We start from the raw sequence: 18,156 nt of genomic DNA on the forward strand, positions 1-18,156 counted from the left end.
TACACCTAGTTGAGCTGGGTGTAATTTTTGGTAGTGTATTGGCAGCCTCCGACAGTATAGTAACGGTTTGCGCTGGCATTGGAAACCGGGTATTATTTAAAGATTATCGACTTCCTATACTTTGTATGGGACACAATAATGTGCAGCTGGAGTCCGGTTGCCGAAATTGAGTTATAACGAGCCATTGGAAGCAGTAGATAAATGGTATTGCTTCCGACAGCTTATTTATCGGTTTGCGAGTGCACAGAAACGGAATTACGGCTCAATGGAAATGAGCCCTCAGAAGGTCTTTCCTTTAAAAAAAAAATAGGAGCGTTTTGTAATATGTAAAGAATTTTGGGAAAAGAAGTCATTTTAAAAAGGGCTACTCGGCCCGAGATAGATAATGGAAGATTATGTCAACGTTTCAAATCTTCTTTGATTTTATACAATAATGGAGTGATGTTAAGATTATACCAATTATTTGGATCCAACGAGATAAAGATCCTGAGATATTTAAATGAGATGGTTGCAATTTGGAAGTCTATTGGCCAATATTGAGGTTAGAATTTTGTTGTCTGATTTAAGGAGTGCAATTGGCATATAAAATCCCATATCCTGTGGGTCTTTCCCACTCTTTAAGATCAAAGTGGTCCAGGACGCAGAGAAGGCACTTGAACAAGGAACCTCATCAATAAAATAATTATTATATAGATTTTTAAATATGGAACAATATTTGGCTTCAAAATTTTATAAAATTAATTGGGCATAAGGTCAGGGCCGGGCGTTTTATTAAAGCAAAATTGCATCCATAGCATCTGAAATTTCTTTACTACTAGAGTAGTTTTTAACAAGTCTTGCTAAGAGTTTGCCGGATTTATTACTGTGTCTATAGTATTTCGCCTGCGAGTTAAGCTCTTTCTGAGTAGTATAGTATATGAAAAGGGTATCACGGTCATTTTTAGCTTTTACATAGGTATCCAAATTCTGCTTTGTCAAGTTGGCCAGATATATATTATAAGAATTAACTAAATGGTTGATTACTTCTTTCTCTCTTTTTTTACTTTTTTTCTTTTACTTAATCATATAACAAATTATCTCTCCAGTTACAACTGATTTAGCTGCTTGCCAAAAGATCTGAGGTTTATCTAAATGATATTTATTAAAAGAAAGATTATTTTCCCATCTACTTACAAGAAAATTCTTAAATTTTTAGTCCTTGAATAAGTATTTGGGAAAAAATAGTTAAACTTATTACAAGGAATTGTTAATGTAACGGGTCTGAAAGAGAGAAAGGAGAAATAGAAGTCTTAACTCCAGAGTTTAACAAAGTATCACTAATCAGAAATAAATCTATTCAGGAGAGTGAATTGTGCCTTTTGGACATACAAGTAAAACACTGGATATTGGGATTCCGTGCTCTCCAAACATCTCAAACTCTTAAATTAAGGAAAAGTTTCTTCACCTGTTTGTTTTTTTATTTGTCTCTATTTGTCTTAAGATGATTTGGGTTTCGTCTTAGCCTATCTAGCGGAAAATGTGGAGCCATATTAAAATCTTCCCCCAGAATGAGTTGTCCTTCAGAGGTATTTAATAATTTAAGCTGGATAGAGTCCCAAAATATTGTGTCAAAATTATTTGGTGCATATATATTGCAAAGAGTATATATACCACTATCTGTTTTAATTTTCAAAATAACATCTCTCCCTTCTGGGTCAATAAGAGAGTATAATACTTCATATTTATAATTCTTAGCTAATAAGATCATTGCCCCTTTTTTTCTCACAGTGGAAGGAGAACCATATATTTCAGTAACACAAGAAGTTTTAAGCTTTAAAGCTTCCTTTATAGACAGATCGGTTTCTTGTAGAAAAGCAGTATGTAATTTTTTAAGATGAAGAATAATAGCTTTACGTTTGTTGGGAGAAGTAATGCCACCCACGTTCCAGGAGGTTATAAAAAATGTACTTGTTATATCTATGTACCTTTATTGGTAGAATAGAAGAAGGCATGATGAGAAATGGGGGGGGGAAACCCCCCCACAACATTTAACAAACATAAACCACATCCTAAATATTATTCCCCATATGGGACATGTATGTACACTTTACATAAAAATCGTAGTCTAACTGCCTTTCTTAGCGATTAAGAACTGTTCTGCTTCCTTGGCATTCTCAAATATATGAGTTGCATTATCCTCTATAATCCTAAATTTGGCCAGGTAAATCACTGAGGCTCTAAGGCCTTCCTTTATCATCCTACCGCAATTGGGCGTCAATTCTTTCCTTTTATTGAGTGTCTTGTAGGAGAGATCTTGGAAGATCATAATTTTACACTCATTTATAAAAACTGTTTGAAGCTTACGATAATGTTGTAACAGATGTACCTTGTCCTGAAAATTTAATAACCTCTAGCTATAACTAGATGGGAGTGTATATGAGACAAATTTAACAAGATCTTCATAGTTTTTAATTTCAGGAACCCCACTTATTCTAATATTGTTGCTTCTACTTCTGTTCTCAAGATCTTCGATTTTTAACTGCATTTTGTGTATCTCCTCATTCTTTTCAGATTGTACTCTATAGGATTCACAAACATCTAGTTCAGAAACGCTCCGTTCTACTTCCTGAACTCTACTTGAATATTCTCTAACCTCATTCATCAAGGAAGAAATGTCATCCTTGAGCTCCTGTTTAAGGGAGTCAAGTTGTGGAGACAGTGAATCAGTAATATTTTTGACCAGCAACAATCTATCAAAGGGTTCATTCAATAATGGGGGATTATTGTCTGGAGGAACCTCTACCAAGCCTTCAGGGGAGGTTTTTTTTTTCTGCCTGGCAGCCATTATTGGGGATTTCAATTTAGTCTGCAAATTAGGACAAAGAAACCTCTCCATAAAGTGAACCAAATATATTATCAGTGAAATTAGTTATTATTAATTATTGTGAGAAACAAAAAGGGTGAATCTAAATAAATGATTAAGGCAAACCTAAGGTGAGTTAGGATAAGCTAGCAAGGCACAGTCTAACAGTGAGATCAAATTTATGAGTATTTATTTATCTAATAGCAAAGTTATAGCCAGGTTATGTCCATCCTGCATAAAAACAATACGTAAACAGTATGTTTCAAAATAATCCAAAGTATATAATAAACAGTTGATAATAAGAAGTTTTAAACGTCAATAATTCTTATAACTGTACTAACTCCCAACTAAGGGTATGTAATGTACAGACTATGTATCCACGATATAACAATATGACAGGTAAGAAGCAAAAAGAAAAGAGAAAAAAAGAGTTGATCATATGACATACACATTACATCCCTACGTTGTATGATTGTTATATCAACTTCTATAGATTATATAGGAGATATCACAAACACAAGATAAAGTAACAGTGACCAGATAGTACATTTTCTTCAAGGATTATCGTTTGAAGAAGAGGGTTAACAGTCCCTTTACTCTTCTTATTTCTTTTCCTCTCCTGAGCCCCTTATAAAAGGATTATATATAAATGAAGCCAAGGGGGAATATGATTAAAGGTATTTAGGATAAAGCATTGTAGCCAAAAAAGTAGTTACAGATTTGGTTCCCAGGTATGATATCTTTACTTGAAAGTGGTGTCTTCACTGGGTCTCATTTTAGCAATTGTGATTTGAGAAAAGAGAAGTCCCAGAGGCAAATTTTCCCCAAGCTTAGTGTACGAAGGGGAGCTGTCCCAAAAACCTGTGCCAAAACCCCTAGATTAGTAAACCAGATTTTAGGACTTAATTATTTATATTGCAAGAGTGCCAGGGAAATGAACCAAAAACAGGTTACTAACACTGCCTCAGAGGTGAGAAACATCAGTAGATTTATGCCAAGTGAGACAAGTTAATTACCAGTTAGTGATCTTCACCTAAAACAAACTGATATCTTTACTGGGATAAAGCCAGCTTCTTCCTTTTCAATTGTTAATATAGCAAATGTGGGTACAGGATATGTCCGCTTTTCTAGTACTTCCCAAACTGAACCATATGGGGGCAAGTTCCTTTATACCTTCCCCACACTCCCAGACTTATAGATCAGGTTTTAGGGCTTACCTTCTCCTTCCATAAATATATGCATGGATATCGGTGTAAACAGCTCACTAAAATTCTCAGCCCCCTAACAAACTAGCATAAACAACTCTCTCAGGTTTCTCAAGCTCGTGACAGAGTTTGTAGAAAATGTACCTCTCACCTCTAACCGTTGGTTAAGGTAAAAAAGCTTTCACAGCTCACAGGACGCCATTTTTTACATTTCCAGTGCACGTTTTATGCGCCATCAAACACTGAAGATCATATTCAGTGCACACAGCTAAGGTGGTTTCTGCTGTTAGGGGGTGCAAGCGCAGGAGCGTAGTTTTCTTTCATGTAATTAACAAGAGTCCATGAGCTAGTGACGTATGGGATATACATTCCTACCAGGAGGGGCAAAGTTTCCCAAACCTTAAAATGCCTATAAATACACCCCTCACCACACCCACAAATCAGTTTTTACAAACTTTGCCTCCAAGGGAGGTGGTGAAGTAAGTTTGTGCTAGATTCTACGTTGATATGCGCTCCGCAGCAAGTTGGAGCCCGGTTTTCCTCTCAGCGTGCAGTGAATGTCAGAGGGATGTGAAGAGAGTATTGCCTATTGAATGCAGTGATCTCCTTCTACGGGGTCTATTTCATAAGGTTCTCTGTTATCGGTCGTAGAGATTCATCTCTTACCTCCCTTTTCAGATCGACGATATACTCTTATATTTACCATTTCCTCTACTGATTCTCGTTTCAGTACTGGTTTGGCTTTCTACAAACATGTAGATGAGTGTCCTGGGGTAAGTAAGTCTTATTTTCTGTGACACTCTAAGCTATGGTTGGGCACTTTATTTATAAAGTTCTAAATATATGTATTCAAACATTTATTTGCCTTGACTCAGAATGTTCAACTTTCCTTATTTCCAGACAGTCAGTTTCATATTTGGGATTATGCATTGAATTATCATATTTTTTCTTACCTCAAAAATTTGACTTTTTTTCCCTGTGGGCTGTTAGGCTCGCGGGGGCTGAAAATGCTTCATTTTATTGCGTCATTCTTGGCGCGGACTTTTTTGGCGCAAAAATTCTTTTCCGTTTCCGGCGTCATACGTGTCGCCGGAAGTTGCGTCATTTTTTGACGTTATTTTGCGTCAAAGATGTCGGCGTTCCGGATGTGGCGTCATTTTTGGCGCCAAAAGCATTTAGGCGCCAAATAATGTGGGCGTCTTTTTTGGCGCTAAAAAATATGGGCGTCATTTTTGTCTCCACATTATTTAAGTCTCATTATTTATTGCTTCTGGTTGCTAGAAGCTTGTTCACTGGCATTTTTTTCCCATTCCTGAAACTGTCATTTAAGGAATTTGATCAATTTTGCTTTATATGTTGTTTTTTTTCTTTTACATATTGCAAGATGTTCCACGTTGCAACTGAGTCAGAAGATACTACAGGAAAATCACTGCACAGTGCTGGAGCTACCAAGCTAAGTCTGCTATAAACTTTTGGTATCTGTTTCTCCAGCTGTTATTTGTATTGCATGTCATGTCAAACTTATTAATGCAGATAAAATTTCCTTTAGTACTGTTACATTACCTGTTGCTGTCCGTCAACATCTAATTTTCAGAGTGTTCCTGATAACATAAGAGATTTTATTTTTTAAATCCATTAAGAAGGCTATGTCTGTTATTTCTCCTTCTAGTATACATAAAAGTCTTTTAAAACTTCTCTTTTTTTCAGATGAATTTTTTAATGAACATCATCATTCTGATACTGATAATGGTTCTTCTGGTTCAGAGGTTTCTGTCTCAGAGGTTGATGCTGATAAATCTTTGTATTTGTTCAAGATGGAATTTATTCGTTCTTTACTTAAAGAAGTGTTATTTGCATTAGAAATAGAGGATTCTGGTCCTCTTGATACTAAATGTAAACGTTTAAATAAGGTTTTTAAATCTCCTGTAGTTATTCCAGAAGTGTTTTATCTCCCTGATGCTATTTCTGAAGTAATTTCCAGGGAATGGAATAATTTGGGTAATTTATTTACTCCTTCTAGACGTTTAAGCAAATTATATCCTGTGCCATCTGACAGATTAGAGTTTTTTGGGACAAAAATCCCTAAGGTTATGGGGCTGTCTCTACTCCTGCTAATGTACTACTATTCCTATGGCAGATAGTACTTCATTTAAGGATCCTTTAGATAGGAAAATTGAATCCTTTCTAAGAAAAGCTTACTTATGTTCAGGTAATCTTCTTAGACCTGCTATATTTTTAGCGGTTGTTGCTGCAGCTTCAACTTTTTGGTTAGAAGCTTTAGCGCAACAAGTAACAGATCATAATTTTATAGCATTATTATTATTCTATAACATGCTAATAATTTTATTGGTGATACCATCTTTTGATATCATTAGAGTTGATGTCAGGTATATGTCTCTAGCTATTTTAGCTAGAAAAGCTTTATGGATTAAACTTGGAATGCTGACATGTCTTCTAAGTCAACTTTGCTTTCCCTTTCTTTCCAGGGTAAATAATCATTTCGTTCCTTTCCTCACAACAAGGAACAAAAGCCTGATCCTTCATCCTCAGGAGCGGTATCAGTTTGGAAACTATTTCCAGTTTGGAATATATCCAAGCCTTATAGAAACCTATAGCCAGCTCCTAAGTACCTATGAAGGTGCGGCCCTTATTCCAGCTCAGCTGGTATGGGGCAGATTACGTTTTCTTCAAAGAAATTTGGATCAATTCCGTTCTTAATCTCTGGTTTCAGAAACATTGTTTCAGAAAGGTACAGAATTGGCTTCAAGTTAAGGCCTCCGGCTAAGAGATTCTTTTCTTTCCCGTGTCCCAGTCGACACAGCAAGGCTCAGCATTTCTGAAATGTGTTTCAGATCTAGAGTTGGCTGGAGTATTTATGCCAGTTCCAGTTCTGGAACAGGGGCTGGAGTTTTATTTTATCTCTTCATTGTACCAAAGAAGGTCAATTCCTTCAGACCAGTTCTGGATCTATCATTATTGAATCGTTATGTTAGGATACCAACATTCAAGATGGTTACTATAGGACTATCCTGCCTTTTGTTTAGCAAGGGCATTATATGTCTACAATAGATTTACAGGATGTGTATCTGCATATTCCGATTCATCCAGATCACTTTTAGTGTCTGAGATTCTCTTTTTAGACAAGCATTACCAGTTTTGTGGCTCTACTGTTTGGCCTAGCCTCAGTTCCAAGAATTTTTTTCAAAGGTTCTCGGTGCCCTTCTTTCTGTAATCACAGAATAGGGTTTTGGTATTTCCTTATTTGGACGATATCTTGGTACTTGCTCAGTCTTCTCATTTTCGAAGAATCTCATACGAATCGACTTGTGTTGTTTCTTCAAGTTCATGGTTGGAGGATCAATTTACCAATCAGTTCATTGATTCCTCAGACAAGGGTAACCTTTTTAGGTTTCTAGATAAATTCAGTGTCTATGACTCTGTCCTTGTCAGACAAGAGAAGTTTAACATTGATATCAGCTTGTCAAAACCTTCAGTCACAATCATTCCCTTTGGTAGCCTTATGCATGGAAATGTTGGGTCTTAGGACTGCCGCATCAGATGCGATCTCCTTTGCTCGTTTTCACATGCGACCTCTTCAGCTCTGTATGCTGAACAAATGGTGCAGGGATTACTCAAAGATATCTCAATTAATATCTTTAAACCGATTTTACGACACTCTCTGACATGGTGGACAGATCACCATCGTTCAGTTCAGGGGGCTTCTTTGTTCTTCCGACCTGGACTATAATCTCAACAGATACAAGTCTTACAGGTTGGGGAGCTGTGTGGGGGTATCTGACGGCACAAGGGGTTTGGGAATCTCAGGAGGTGAGATTTCCGATCAATTTGGAACTCCGTGCAATTTTCAGAGCTCTTCAGTCTTGGCCTCTTCTGAAGAGAGAGTTGTTCATTGTTTTCAGATAAGACAATGTCACAACTGTGGCATACATCAATCATCAAGGAGGGACTCACAGTCCTCTGGCTATGAAAGAAGTATCTCGAATTTTGGTTTGGGCGGAATCCAGCTCCTGTCTAATCTCTGCGGTTTATATCCCAGGTATGGACAATTGGAAAGCGGATTATCTCAGTCGCCAAACGTTGCATCCGGGCGAATGGTCTCTTCACCCAGAGGTATTTCTTCAGATTGTTCAAATGTGGGAACTTCCAGAAATAGATCTGATGGCTTCTCATTTAAACAAGAAACTTCCCAGGTATCTGTCCAGATCCCGGGATCCTCAGGCGGAGGCAGTGGATGCATTTTCACTTCCTTGGAAGTATCATCCTGCCTATATCTTTCCACCTCTAGTTCTTCTTCCAAGAGTAATCTCCAAAATTCTGAAGGAATGCTCGTTTGTTCTGCTGGTAGCTCCGGCATGGCCTCACAGGTTTTGGTATGCGGATCTTGTCCGGATGGCCTCTTGCCAACCGTGGACTCTTCCGTTAAGACCAGACCTTTTGTCTCAAGGTCCTTTTTTCCATCAGGATCTGAAATCCTTAAATTTAAAGGTATGGAGATTGAACGCTTGATTCTTGGTCAAAGAGGTTTCTCTGACTCTGTGATTAATACTATGTTACAGGCTCGTAAATCTGTATCCAGAGAGATATATTATAGAGTCTGGAAGACTTATATTTCTTGGTGTCTTTCTCATCTTTTTTCTTGGCATTCTTTTAGAATACCGAGAATATTACAATTTCTTCAGGATGGTTTAGATAAGGGTTTGTCCGCAAGTTCCTTGAAAGGTCAAATCTCTGCTCTTTCTGTTCTTTTTCACAGAAAGATTGCTATTCTTCCTGATATTCATTGTTTTGTACAAGCTTTGGTTCGTATAAAGCCTGTCATTAAGTCAATTTCTCCTCCTTGGAGTTTGAATTTGGTTCTGGGGGCTCTTCAAGCTCCTCCATTTGAACCTATGCATTCATTGGATATTAAATTACTTTCTTGGAAAGTTTTGTTCCTTTTGGCCATCTCTTCTGCCAGAAGAGTTTCTGAATTATCTGCTCTTTCTTGTGAGTCTCCTTTTCTGATTCTTCATCAGGATAAGGCGGTGTTGCGAACTTCTTTTGAATTTTTACCTAAAGTTGTGAATTTCAACAACATTAGTAGAGAAATTGTGGTTCCTTCATTATGTCCTAATCCTAAGAATTCTAAGGAGAAATCGTTGCATTCTTTGGATGTTGTTAGAGCTTTGAAATATTATGTTGAAGCTACGAAATCTTTCTGTAAGACTTCTAGTCTATTTGTTATCTTTTCCGGTTCTAGGAAAGGCCAGAAAGCTTCTGCCATTTCTTTGGCATCTTGGTTGAAATCTTTAATTCATCTTGCCTATGTTGAGTCGGGTAAAATTCCGCCTCAGAGAATTACAGCTCATTCTACTAGGTCAGTATCTACTTCCTGGGCGTTTAGGAATGAAGCTTCGGTTGACCAGATCTGCAAAGCAGCAACTTGGTCCTCTTTGCATACTTTTACTAAATTCTACCATTTTGATGTATTTTCTTCTTCTGAAGCAGTTTTTGGTAGAAAAGTTCTTCAGGCAGCGGTTTCAGTTTGAATCTTCTGCTTATGTTTTTTGTTAAACTTTATTTTGGGTGTGGATTATTTTCAGCAGGAATTGGCTGTCTTTATTTTATCCCTCCCTCTCTAGTGACTCTTGTGTGGAAAGATCCACATCTTGGGTAGTCATTATCCCATACGTCACTAGCTCATGGACTCTTGTTAATTACATGAAAGAAAACATAATTTATGTAAGAACTTACCTGATAAATTCATTTCTTTCATATTAACAAGAGTCCATGAGGCCCACCCTTTTTAGTGGTGGTTATGATTTTTTTGTATAAAGCACAATTATTCCAATTCCTTATTTTATATGCTTCGCACTTTTTTTCTTATCACCCCACTTCTTGGCTATTCGTTAAACTGATTTGTGGGTGTGGTGAGGGGTGTATTTATAGGCATTTTAAGGTTTGGGAAACTTTGCCCCTCCTGGTAGGAATGTATATCCCATACGTCACTAGCTCATGGACTCTTGTTAATATGAAAGAAATGAATTTATCAGGTAAGTTCTTACATAAATTATGTTTTTCTGCCCTCTCTATCCTGCTCGATACAGGCAGCCTTCTCTATCCTGTTCGATGCAGGCTCCGGGCTTTGGGACCCACACCAAGGATTCAAACGAGCGGTGCCTTCAGGCAAGAAACGCTAGCTAGCGTGTGTCATGTTCTTGCGTGCGGTCGCTAACTCCTCCCCCCATAGTCATGGAACTCTATTCCTAAGGTAGATGGGGCAATTTCTACTCTCGCCAAGCATACTACTATCCCACTAGAGGATACCTCCTCTTTTAGAGATCCCATGGACAGCAAGTTGGAAGGCTATCTAAGAAGAATGTTCCAACATATGGGTCTTCTATTTCAGCTGACTGCAGCAGTTGCTGGTGCTGCTACCTACTGGTGTGATTTGTTGTCAGAATGAATTAATTGAAGTTGAATCACCCATGGAGGATATACAGAACAGGATAAAGGCTCTCAGGATAGTCAACTTCTTTATTTGTGATGCTAATATGCAAATTGTCCTTCTAAATGCTAAGACTTCAGGTTTTACAGTTTTTTCGTGTAGAGCTCTTTGGTTAAAGGGCCAGTGAACCCACCAAATAATGTTATATAATTCCCTAGCGATGAAACGCTAGCTAGCGTGTGTCATGTTCTTGCGAGCGGTCGCTAACTCCTCCCCCCATAGTCATGGAACTCTATTCCTAAGGTAGATGGGGCCATTTCTACTCTCGCCAAGCATACTACTATCCCACTAGAGGATACCTCCTCTTTTAGAGATCCCATGGACAGCAAGTTGGAAGGCTATCTAAGAAGAATGTTCCAACATATGGGTCTTCTATTTCAGCTGACTGCAGCAGTTGCTGGTGCTGCTACCTACTGGTGTGATTTGTTGTCAGAATTAATTAATTGAAGTTGAATCACCCATGGAGGATATACAGAACAGGATAAAGGCTCTCAGGATAGTCAACTTCTTATTTGTGATGCTAATATGCAAATTGTCCTTCTAAATGCTAAGACTTCAGGTTTTACAGTTTTTTCGTGTAGAGCTCTTTGGTTAAAGGGCCAGTGAACCCACCAAATAATGTTATATAATTCCCTAGCGATGACTGAGGTGTCTTTTGAATTCTTCAGTGGGCAGAATCTCACAACTGTCTTCTTTCCTGATTCACATCCCAGGGGTGGACAACTGAGAAGCAGACTTCCTCAGCAGACAATCTTTTTATTTGGGGGAGTGGGCTCTCCACCCCAAGGTTTTTTCCGAGATAACTCTCAAATGTGGGTTCCGTAGATCGACCTCATGGCTTCTCGTCTCAATACCAAGCTACCCAGATATGGGTTGAGATTGAGGGATCCTCAAGCGGAATTAGTAGATGCATTAGCGGTTCCATGGAGGTTCAATCTCATATATCTTTTTCCATCATTGGTCCTTCTTCCTCAAGAAGTGGCTCACATCAAGCAGGAGCAGGCTCCGGTGAGCCATCTAGCTCTCCCCACGTGTCAGAACCTATATCTCCCGCGCAAGTGACGCCAAGTACATCTGGCGCGTCCAATGCGTTTACCTTACAAGACATGGCGGCAGTTATGAATCATACCCTCACAGAGGTATTTTCCAAACTGCCAGGGTTACAAGGAAAGCGAGACAGCTCTGGGGCTAGAACAAATACAGAGCTTTCTGATGCTTTGGTTGCTATGTCTGATATACCCTCACAATGTACAGAAGCCGAAGCAGGAGAGCTTCTATCTGTGGGTGACATTTCTGATTCAGGGAAGGCGTTACTTCAGTCTGACTCTGAAATGACAGCATTTAAATTTAAGCTTGAACACCTCTGCTTGTTGCTCTGGGAGGTTTTAGCAACTCTGGATGACTGTGACACTATTGTAGTCCCAGAGAAATTGTGTAAAATGGACAAATACTTTGCAGTGCCTGTTTACACTGATGTTTTTCCAATCCCTAAGAGGTTTTCAGAAATTAATAGGAAGGAATGGGATAGACCAGGTGTACCGTTCTCTCCCCCTCCTGCTTTTAAAAAGATGTTTCCCATAGATGCCGCTACATGGGACTCGTGGCAGACAGTCCCTAAGGTGGAGAGAGCAGTCTCTACCCTTGCTAAGCGTACAACTATCCCCGTCGAGGACAGTTGTGCTTTCCTAGATCCAATGGATAAAAAATTAGAGGGTTTCCTTAAGAAAATTTTTATACAACAAGGTTTTATTCTCCAGCCTCTTGCATGCATTGCCCCAGTCACTGCTGCAGCGGCTTTCTGGTTCGAGTCTCTTGAGGAGGCTCTACAGGTGGAGACCCCGTTGGATGATATCCTTGACAGGCTTAAAGCTCTTAAGTTAGCCAATTCATTTATTTCTGATGCCGTTTTTCATTTAACAAAGCTAATGGCTAAGAATTCAGGTTTTGCCATTCAGGCGCGTAGGGCGCTATGGCTTAAATCCTGGTCAGCTGACGTTACTTCAAAGTCTAAGCTTCTCAACATCCCCTTCAAAGGGCAGACCCTATTCGGGCCTGGACTGAAGGAGATCATTTCTGATATTACTGGAGGAAAAGGCCACTCCCTTCCCCAGGATAGGTCCAACAAATTAAGGACCAAACAGACTAATTTTCGTTCCTTTCGAAACTTCTCGAGTGGCGCAGCTTCAACTTCCTCTACTGCAAAACAGGAGGGAAATTTTGCCCAGTCCAAGCCAGTCTGGAGACCTAACCAGACTTGGAACAAGGGAAAGCAGGCCAAAAAACCTGCCGCTGCCTCTAAGACAGCATGAAGGAGTAGCCCCTGATCCGGGACCGGATCTAGTTGGGGGCAGACTTTCTCTCTTCGCCCAAGCTTGGGCAAGAGACGTCCAGAATCCCTGGGCTCTGGAGATTGTTTCCCAGGGATATCTTCTGGATTTCAAAGCCTCATCTCCAAAGGGGAGAGTTCATCTCTCACAATTATCTGCAACTCAGATAAAGAGAGAGGCATTCTTACGTTGCGTTCAAGACCTTCTGGTCATGGGAGTGATCCACCCAGTTCCAAGGGAGGAACAGGGGCAGGGATTCTATTCAAATCTGTTTATAGTTCCCAAAAAAGAGGGAACTTTCAGACCAATCTTGGATCTCAAGATCCTAAACAAATTTCTCAGGGTCCCATCCTTCAAGATGGAGACTATTCGAACCATCCTACCTATGATCCAGGAGGGTCAATATATGACTACCGTGGACTTAAAGGATGCTTATCTCCACATTCAGATTCACAAAGATCATCATCGGTTTCTCAGGTTTGCCTTCCTAGACAGGCATTACCAGTTTGTGGCTCTTCCCTTCGGGTTAGCCACGGCACCAAGAATCTTTACGAAGGTTCTAGGGTCCCTACTGGCGGTTCTAAGGCCACGAGGCATAGCGGTGGCTCCTTACCTAGACGACATTCTGATACAGGCGTCGACTTTTCAAATCGCCAAGTCCCATACGGACATTGTTCTGGCATTCCTGAGGTCTCACGGATGGAAGGTGAACGAAGGAAAGAGTTCTCTCTCCCCCTCACAAGAGTTTCCTTCCTAGGAACTCTGATAGATTCAGTAGAAATAAAGATTTTTCTGACAGAGGTCAGGTTGTCAAAGCTTCTAACTTCCTGCCGTGCTCTTTATTCAATTTCTCAGCCGTCAGTGGCTCAGTGTATGGAAGTAATCGGCTTAATGGTAGCAGCAATGGACATAGTTCCGTTTGCCCGCCTACATCTCAGACCACTGCAACTTTGCATGTTCAATCAGTGGAATGGGGATTACACAGATTTGTCCCCTCTGCTAGGATCAAGAGGCCAGGGATTCTCTTCTCTGGTGGCTATCTCGGGTCCATCTGTCCAGGGGAATGAGTTTCCGCAGGCCAGAATGGACCATAGTGACGACAGATGCCAGCCTTCTGGGCTGGGGCGCAGTCTGGAACTCCCTGAAGGCTCAGGGTTCGTGGACTCAGGAGGAAGCCCTCCTTCCGATAAACATTCTGGAACTAAGAGCGATATTCAATGCTCTTCTGGCTTGGCCTCAGCTAGCTGCGGTCAAGTTTATCAGATTTCAGTCGGACAACATCACGACTGTAGCCTATATCAACCATCAGGGGGGAACAAGGAGCCCCCTGGCAATGTTGGAGGTTTCAAAGATAATTCTATGGGCAGAGGTTCACTCTTGCCATCTCTAAGCTATCCATATCCCAGGAGTAGAGAACTGGGAGGTGGATTTCCTAAGTCGGCAGACTTTTCATCCGGGGGAGTGGGAGCTCCATCCGGAGGTATTTGCCCAGTTGATTCAAGTATGGGGCAAACCAGAACTGGATCTCATGGCATCTCGTCGCAACGCCAAACTTCCTCGTTACGGGTCCAGGTCCAGGGATCCCAAGGCAGCACTGATAGATGCTCTAGCAGCCCCCTGGTCCTTCAGCCTGGCTTACGTGTTTCCACCGTTTCCTCTGCTTCCTCGTCTGATTGCCAAGATCAAGCAGGAGAGAGCTTCGGTGATTTTGGTAGCTCCTGCGTGGCCACGCCGGACTTGGTATGCAGATCTAGAGGACATGTCATCCTTTCCACCATGGACTCTGAGGCTAAGGCAGGACCTTCTACTTCAAGGTCCTTTCAAACATCCAAATCTAATTTCTCTGCGTCTGACTGCTTGGAGATTGAACGCTTGATTCTATCAAAGCGTGGTTTTTCCAAGTCGGTCATTGATACCTTAATTCAGGCTCGAAAGCCTGTCACTAGGAAAATCTATCATAAAATTTGGTGTAAATATCTTCATTGGTGTGAATCCTAGGGTTACTTATGGAGTAAAGTCAGGATTCCTAGAATCTTATCCTTTCTCCAAGAAGGATTGGAGAAGGGATTGTCAGCTAGTTCCTTAAAGGGACAGATTTCTGCTCTGTCTATTCTTTTGCACAAACGTCTGGCTGAGGTTCCAGACGTTCAGGCGTTTTGTCAGGCTTTAGTTAGAATCAAGCCTGTGTTTAAACCTGTTGCTCCACCATGGAGTTTAAATTTAGTTCTTAAAGTTCTTCAAGGGGTTCCGTTTGAACCTTTGCATTCCATAGATATTAAACTTTTATCTTGAAAAGTTCTGTTTTTAGTAGCTTTCTCCTCGGCTCGAAGAGTTTCAGAGTTATCTGCTTTACAGTGTGATTCCCCTTATCTGATTTTCCATGTAGATAAGGTAATTTTGCGTACCAAACTTGGGTTTCTTCCTAAGGTAGTATCTAATAAGAATATTAATCAGGAGATTGTTATTCCTTCATTATGTCCTAATCCTTCCTCTAAGAAGGAACGTCTTTTACACAATCTTGATGTGGTTCGTGCTTTAAAGTTTTATTTACAAGCTACGACGGATTTTCGTCAAACATCTGCTTTGTTTGTTGTCTACTCTGGACAGAGGAGAGGCCAAAAGGCTTCGGCAACTTCGCTTTCTTTTTGACTGAGAAGCATAATCCGCTTAGCTTATGAGACTGCTGGCCAGCAGCCTCCTGAAAGAGGGCTTTTAAAAATGAGGCCTCTGTTGAACAGATTTGTAAGGCGGCGACTTGGTCTTCGCTTCATACTTTTTCTAAATTCTACAAATTCGATACTTTTGCTTCTTCGGAGGCTATTTTTGGGAGAAAGGTCTTACAGGCAGTGGTGCCTTCCGTTTAAGTTCCTGCCTTGTCCCTCCCTTCATCCGTGTCCTAAAGCTTTGGAATTGGTATCCCACAAGTAATGGATGAACCCGTGGACTGGATACACCTTTACAAGAGAAAACAAAATTTATGCTTACCTGATAAATTTATTTCTCTTGTGGTGTAGCCAGTCCACGGCCCGCCCTGTCATTTTAAGGCAGGTGTTTTTTTATTTCTTAACTACAGTCACCACTGCACCCTATAGTTTCTCCTTTTTCTTGCTTGTCTTCGGTCGAATGACTGCTCTGCTTTGGGTGTACTCTTGCAACTTCCTGTTGGGAAGGAGAATATTCCACAAGTAATGGATGAACCAGTGGACTGGATACACCACAAGAGAAATAAATTTATCAGGTAAGCATAAATTTTGTTTTTTTCACACACTGTTTACCTCAGTTGACAATTTTATAATATGCACATAACTCCAAATGTTTTATGGCACTTTAAGATCTAGCAATATAGTTTGAGAAACTTTTACCTTGGGGTTGTAGATTTTAATTAAAACCGTGATTGTGTTTTGTTGTTTTACTATATTATTTAGAGACACATTTTAAAATGTTATCAGTAAAATAATTGTGATATTGATGAATAACATTACTCTTACTGTATCTCTTTTTCCAACAGGTACATTCACAGACAGTAACAATCCCAGTCATGGTCAGAATGCTGATGCTTTATTTAATGTTGTTCAAAATCAAAGAAGTAATATGGAAAATTTATGTTTGAAATGTGGAAAATGGTTTGATAGCATAACAAGCCTTATTAGACATCAGAAAATCCATACAAAAGAGAAAGTATTTTCATGTTCTGAATGTGGCAGATGTTTTGCTCAAAAATCACATCTTGTTATTCATCAGAAAATTCATTCAGGAGAGAAAGCATTTTCATGTACTGATTGTGGAAAATGCTTTACTCATCTACAAACTCTTACTTATCATCAAAAAATTCATAAAAAAATACACCCAGAAGAGAAAGCATATTCATGTTTTGAATGTGGGAAATGTTTTGTTTATCTGAAAGCACTTATGTGGCATCGGAAACTTCATACAGAAGAAAAAAAATTTCTTTGTTCTGAATGTGGGAAATTTTTTAGGCAAAAGGCACATCTCATTAACCACTTGAGTCTTCATACAGGAAAGAAAGAATTTTCATGTACTGAATGTGGAAAATGTTTTACTCAAAAACCAACTCTTATAGCTCATCAAAAAATTCATGCAGGTGTGAGACCATTTACATGTTCTGAATGTGGGAAGTGGTTTTCTCGGAAAACAATTCTTATTGCTCATCAGACAATTCATACAGGAGAGAAAACATTTTCATGTTCTAAGTGTGGAAAATGTTTTGTCTGTAAATCAGATCTTAGTAATCACCTGAAAATGCATAAAGGAGAGAAAGCATTTTCATGTTCTGAGTGTGGGAAATGTTTTGCCTGGAAATCATCTCTTAGTTATCACCAGAAAACACATACAGGAGAGAACGCATTTTCATGTTCTGAGTGTGGGAAATGTTTTGCCTGGAAATCAGACCTTAATAAGCACATGAAAATTCATACAGAAGAGAACGCATTTTCATGTTCTGAGTGTGGGAAATGTTTTGCCTGGAAATCATCTCTTAGTTATCACCAGAAAACACATACAGGAGAGAAAGCATTTTCATGTTCTGAGTGTGGGAAATGTTTTGCCAGGAAATCAGTTCTTAGTAAACACCAGAAAACTCACAGAATACATAAAACACGTTGATGTTATGAGTGTGGGAAATGTTTTACTCGGAAATTCATTGTTAGTAGTTTCATTTTCAGGATCTGGGACATGTTGTTACCAAGATACATTTTTATTTCTGTTACATATTTGAGAATTCATAAATATTTGTCATTTTGATATTCAAAATAAAGATATGTAAACTTCAGAGAAAACGCGATAACCATCACTCTAATAATTGTTAAGCCAAGTGAGCTCTCTACACTCCTTGACTATTTGGAGACTAGCTGAAATAGATATGCTCTAAGATTAGATAACATATACCATAGATGATAGCTAGTGTACTAGCTAATCAATTGCAAGGTTGTTGCTGTCTTCTAGACCAGCGGTCGCCAAATAGAGGTCCAGTGGTCCTTGACACCATCATGCAGGAACTAATCTCCTCTGATGTTGTCACCCCCGTTGCGCCACAACTCCCTACAGTGCCTGGCTGGACATCAGTGAAAACCAATGGAGGATGAGTTAAATTACAATCTCCCTATGCACTTTGCGTAGTACTGCGCAACTTGGGTAGCTAGATTGTATTTTTAACTCTTTCCACCTGGCGCGCTGCTTAGAGGAAGATGCTTCCATTCTAAAGCCAGCAGAGGATGGTATAGTCTTAGCATGAAATAGGGGAATTAAAGTATGTAT

At 39.7% G+C, this 18,156-nt stretch overlaps 1 protein-coding gene across 1 annotated transcript in view; it reads left to right on the forward strand.

Moving 5' to 3' along the window:
• The window catches only part of LOC128666770 (gastrula zinc finger protein XlCGF57.1-like), a 120,456-nt gene extending 102,778 nt beyond the window's left edge, over positions 1-17,678 (forward strand). Inside the window, exon 4 of the mRNA XM_053721556.1 lies at positions 16,391-17,678. Within this exon, the coding sequence (XP_053577531.1) occupies positions 16,391-17,505 (1,115 nt within the window). The 3' untranslated portion in view covers positions 17,506-17,678. The remainder of the gene's footprint in view (positions 1-16,390) is intronic.
• Positions 17,679-18,156: the final 478 nt, after the last annotated feature.

The sequence above is a fragment of the Bombina bombina genome, chromosome 7, assembly GCF_027579735.1.
Source record: "Bombina bombina isolate aBomBom1 chromosome 7, aBomBom1.pri, whole genome shotgun sequence".
NCBI classification, from domain to species: Eukaryota; Metazoa; Chordata; class Amphibia; order Anura; family Bombinatoridae; genus Bombina; species Bombina bombina.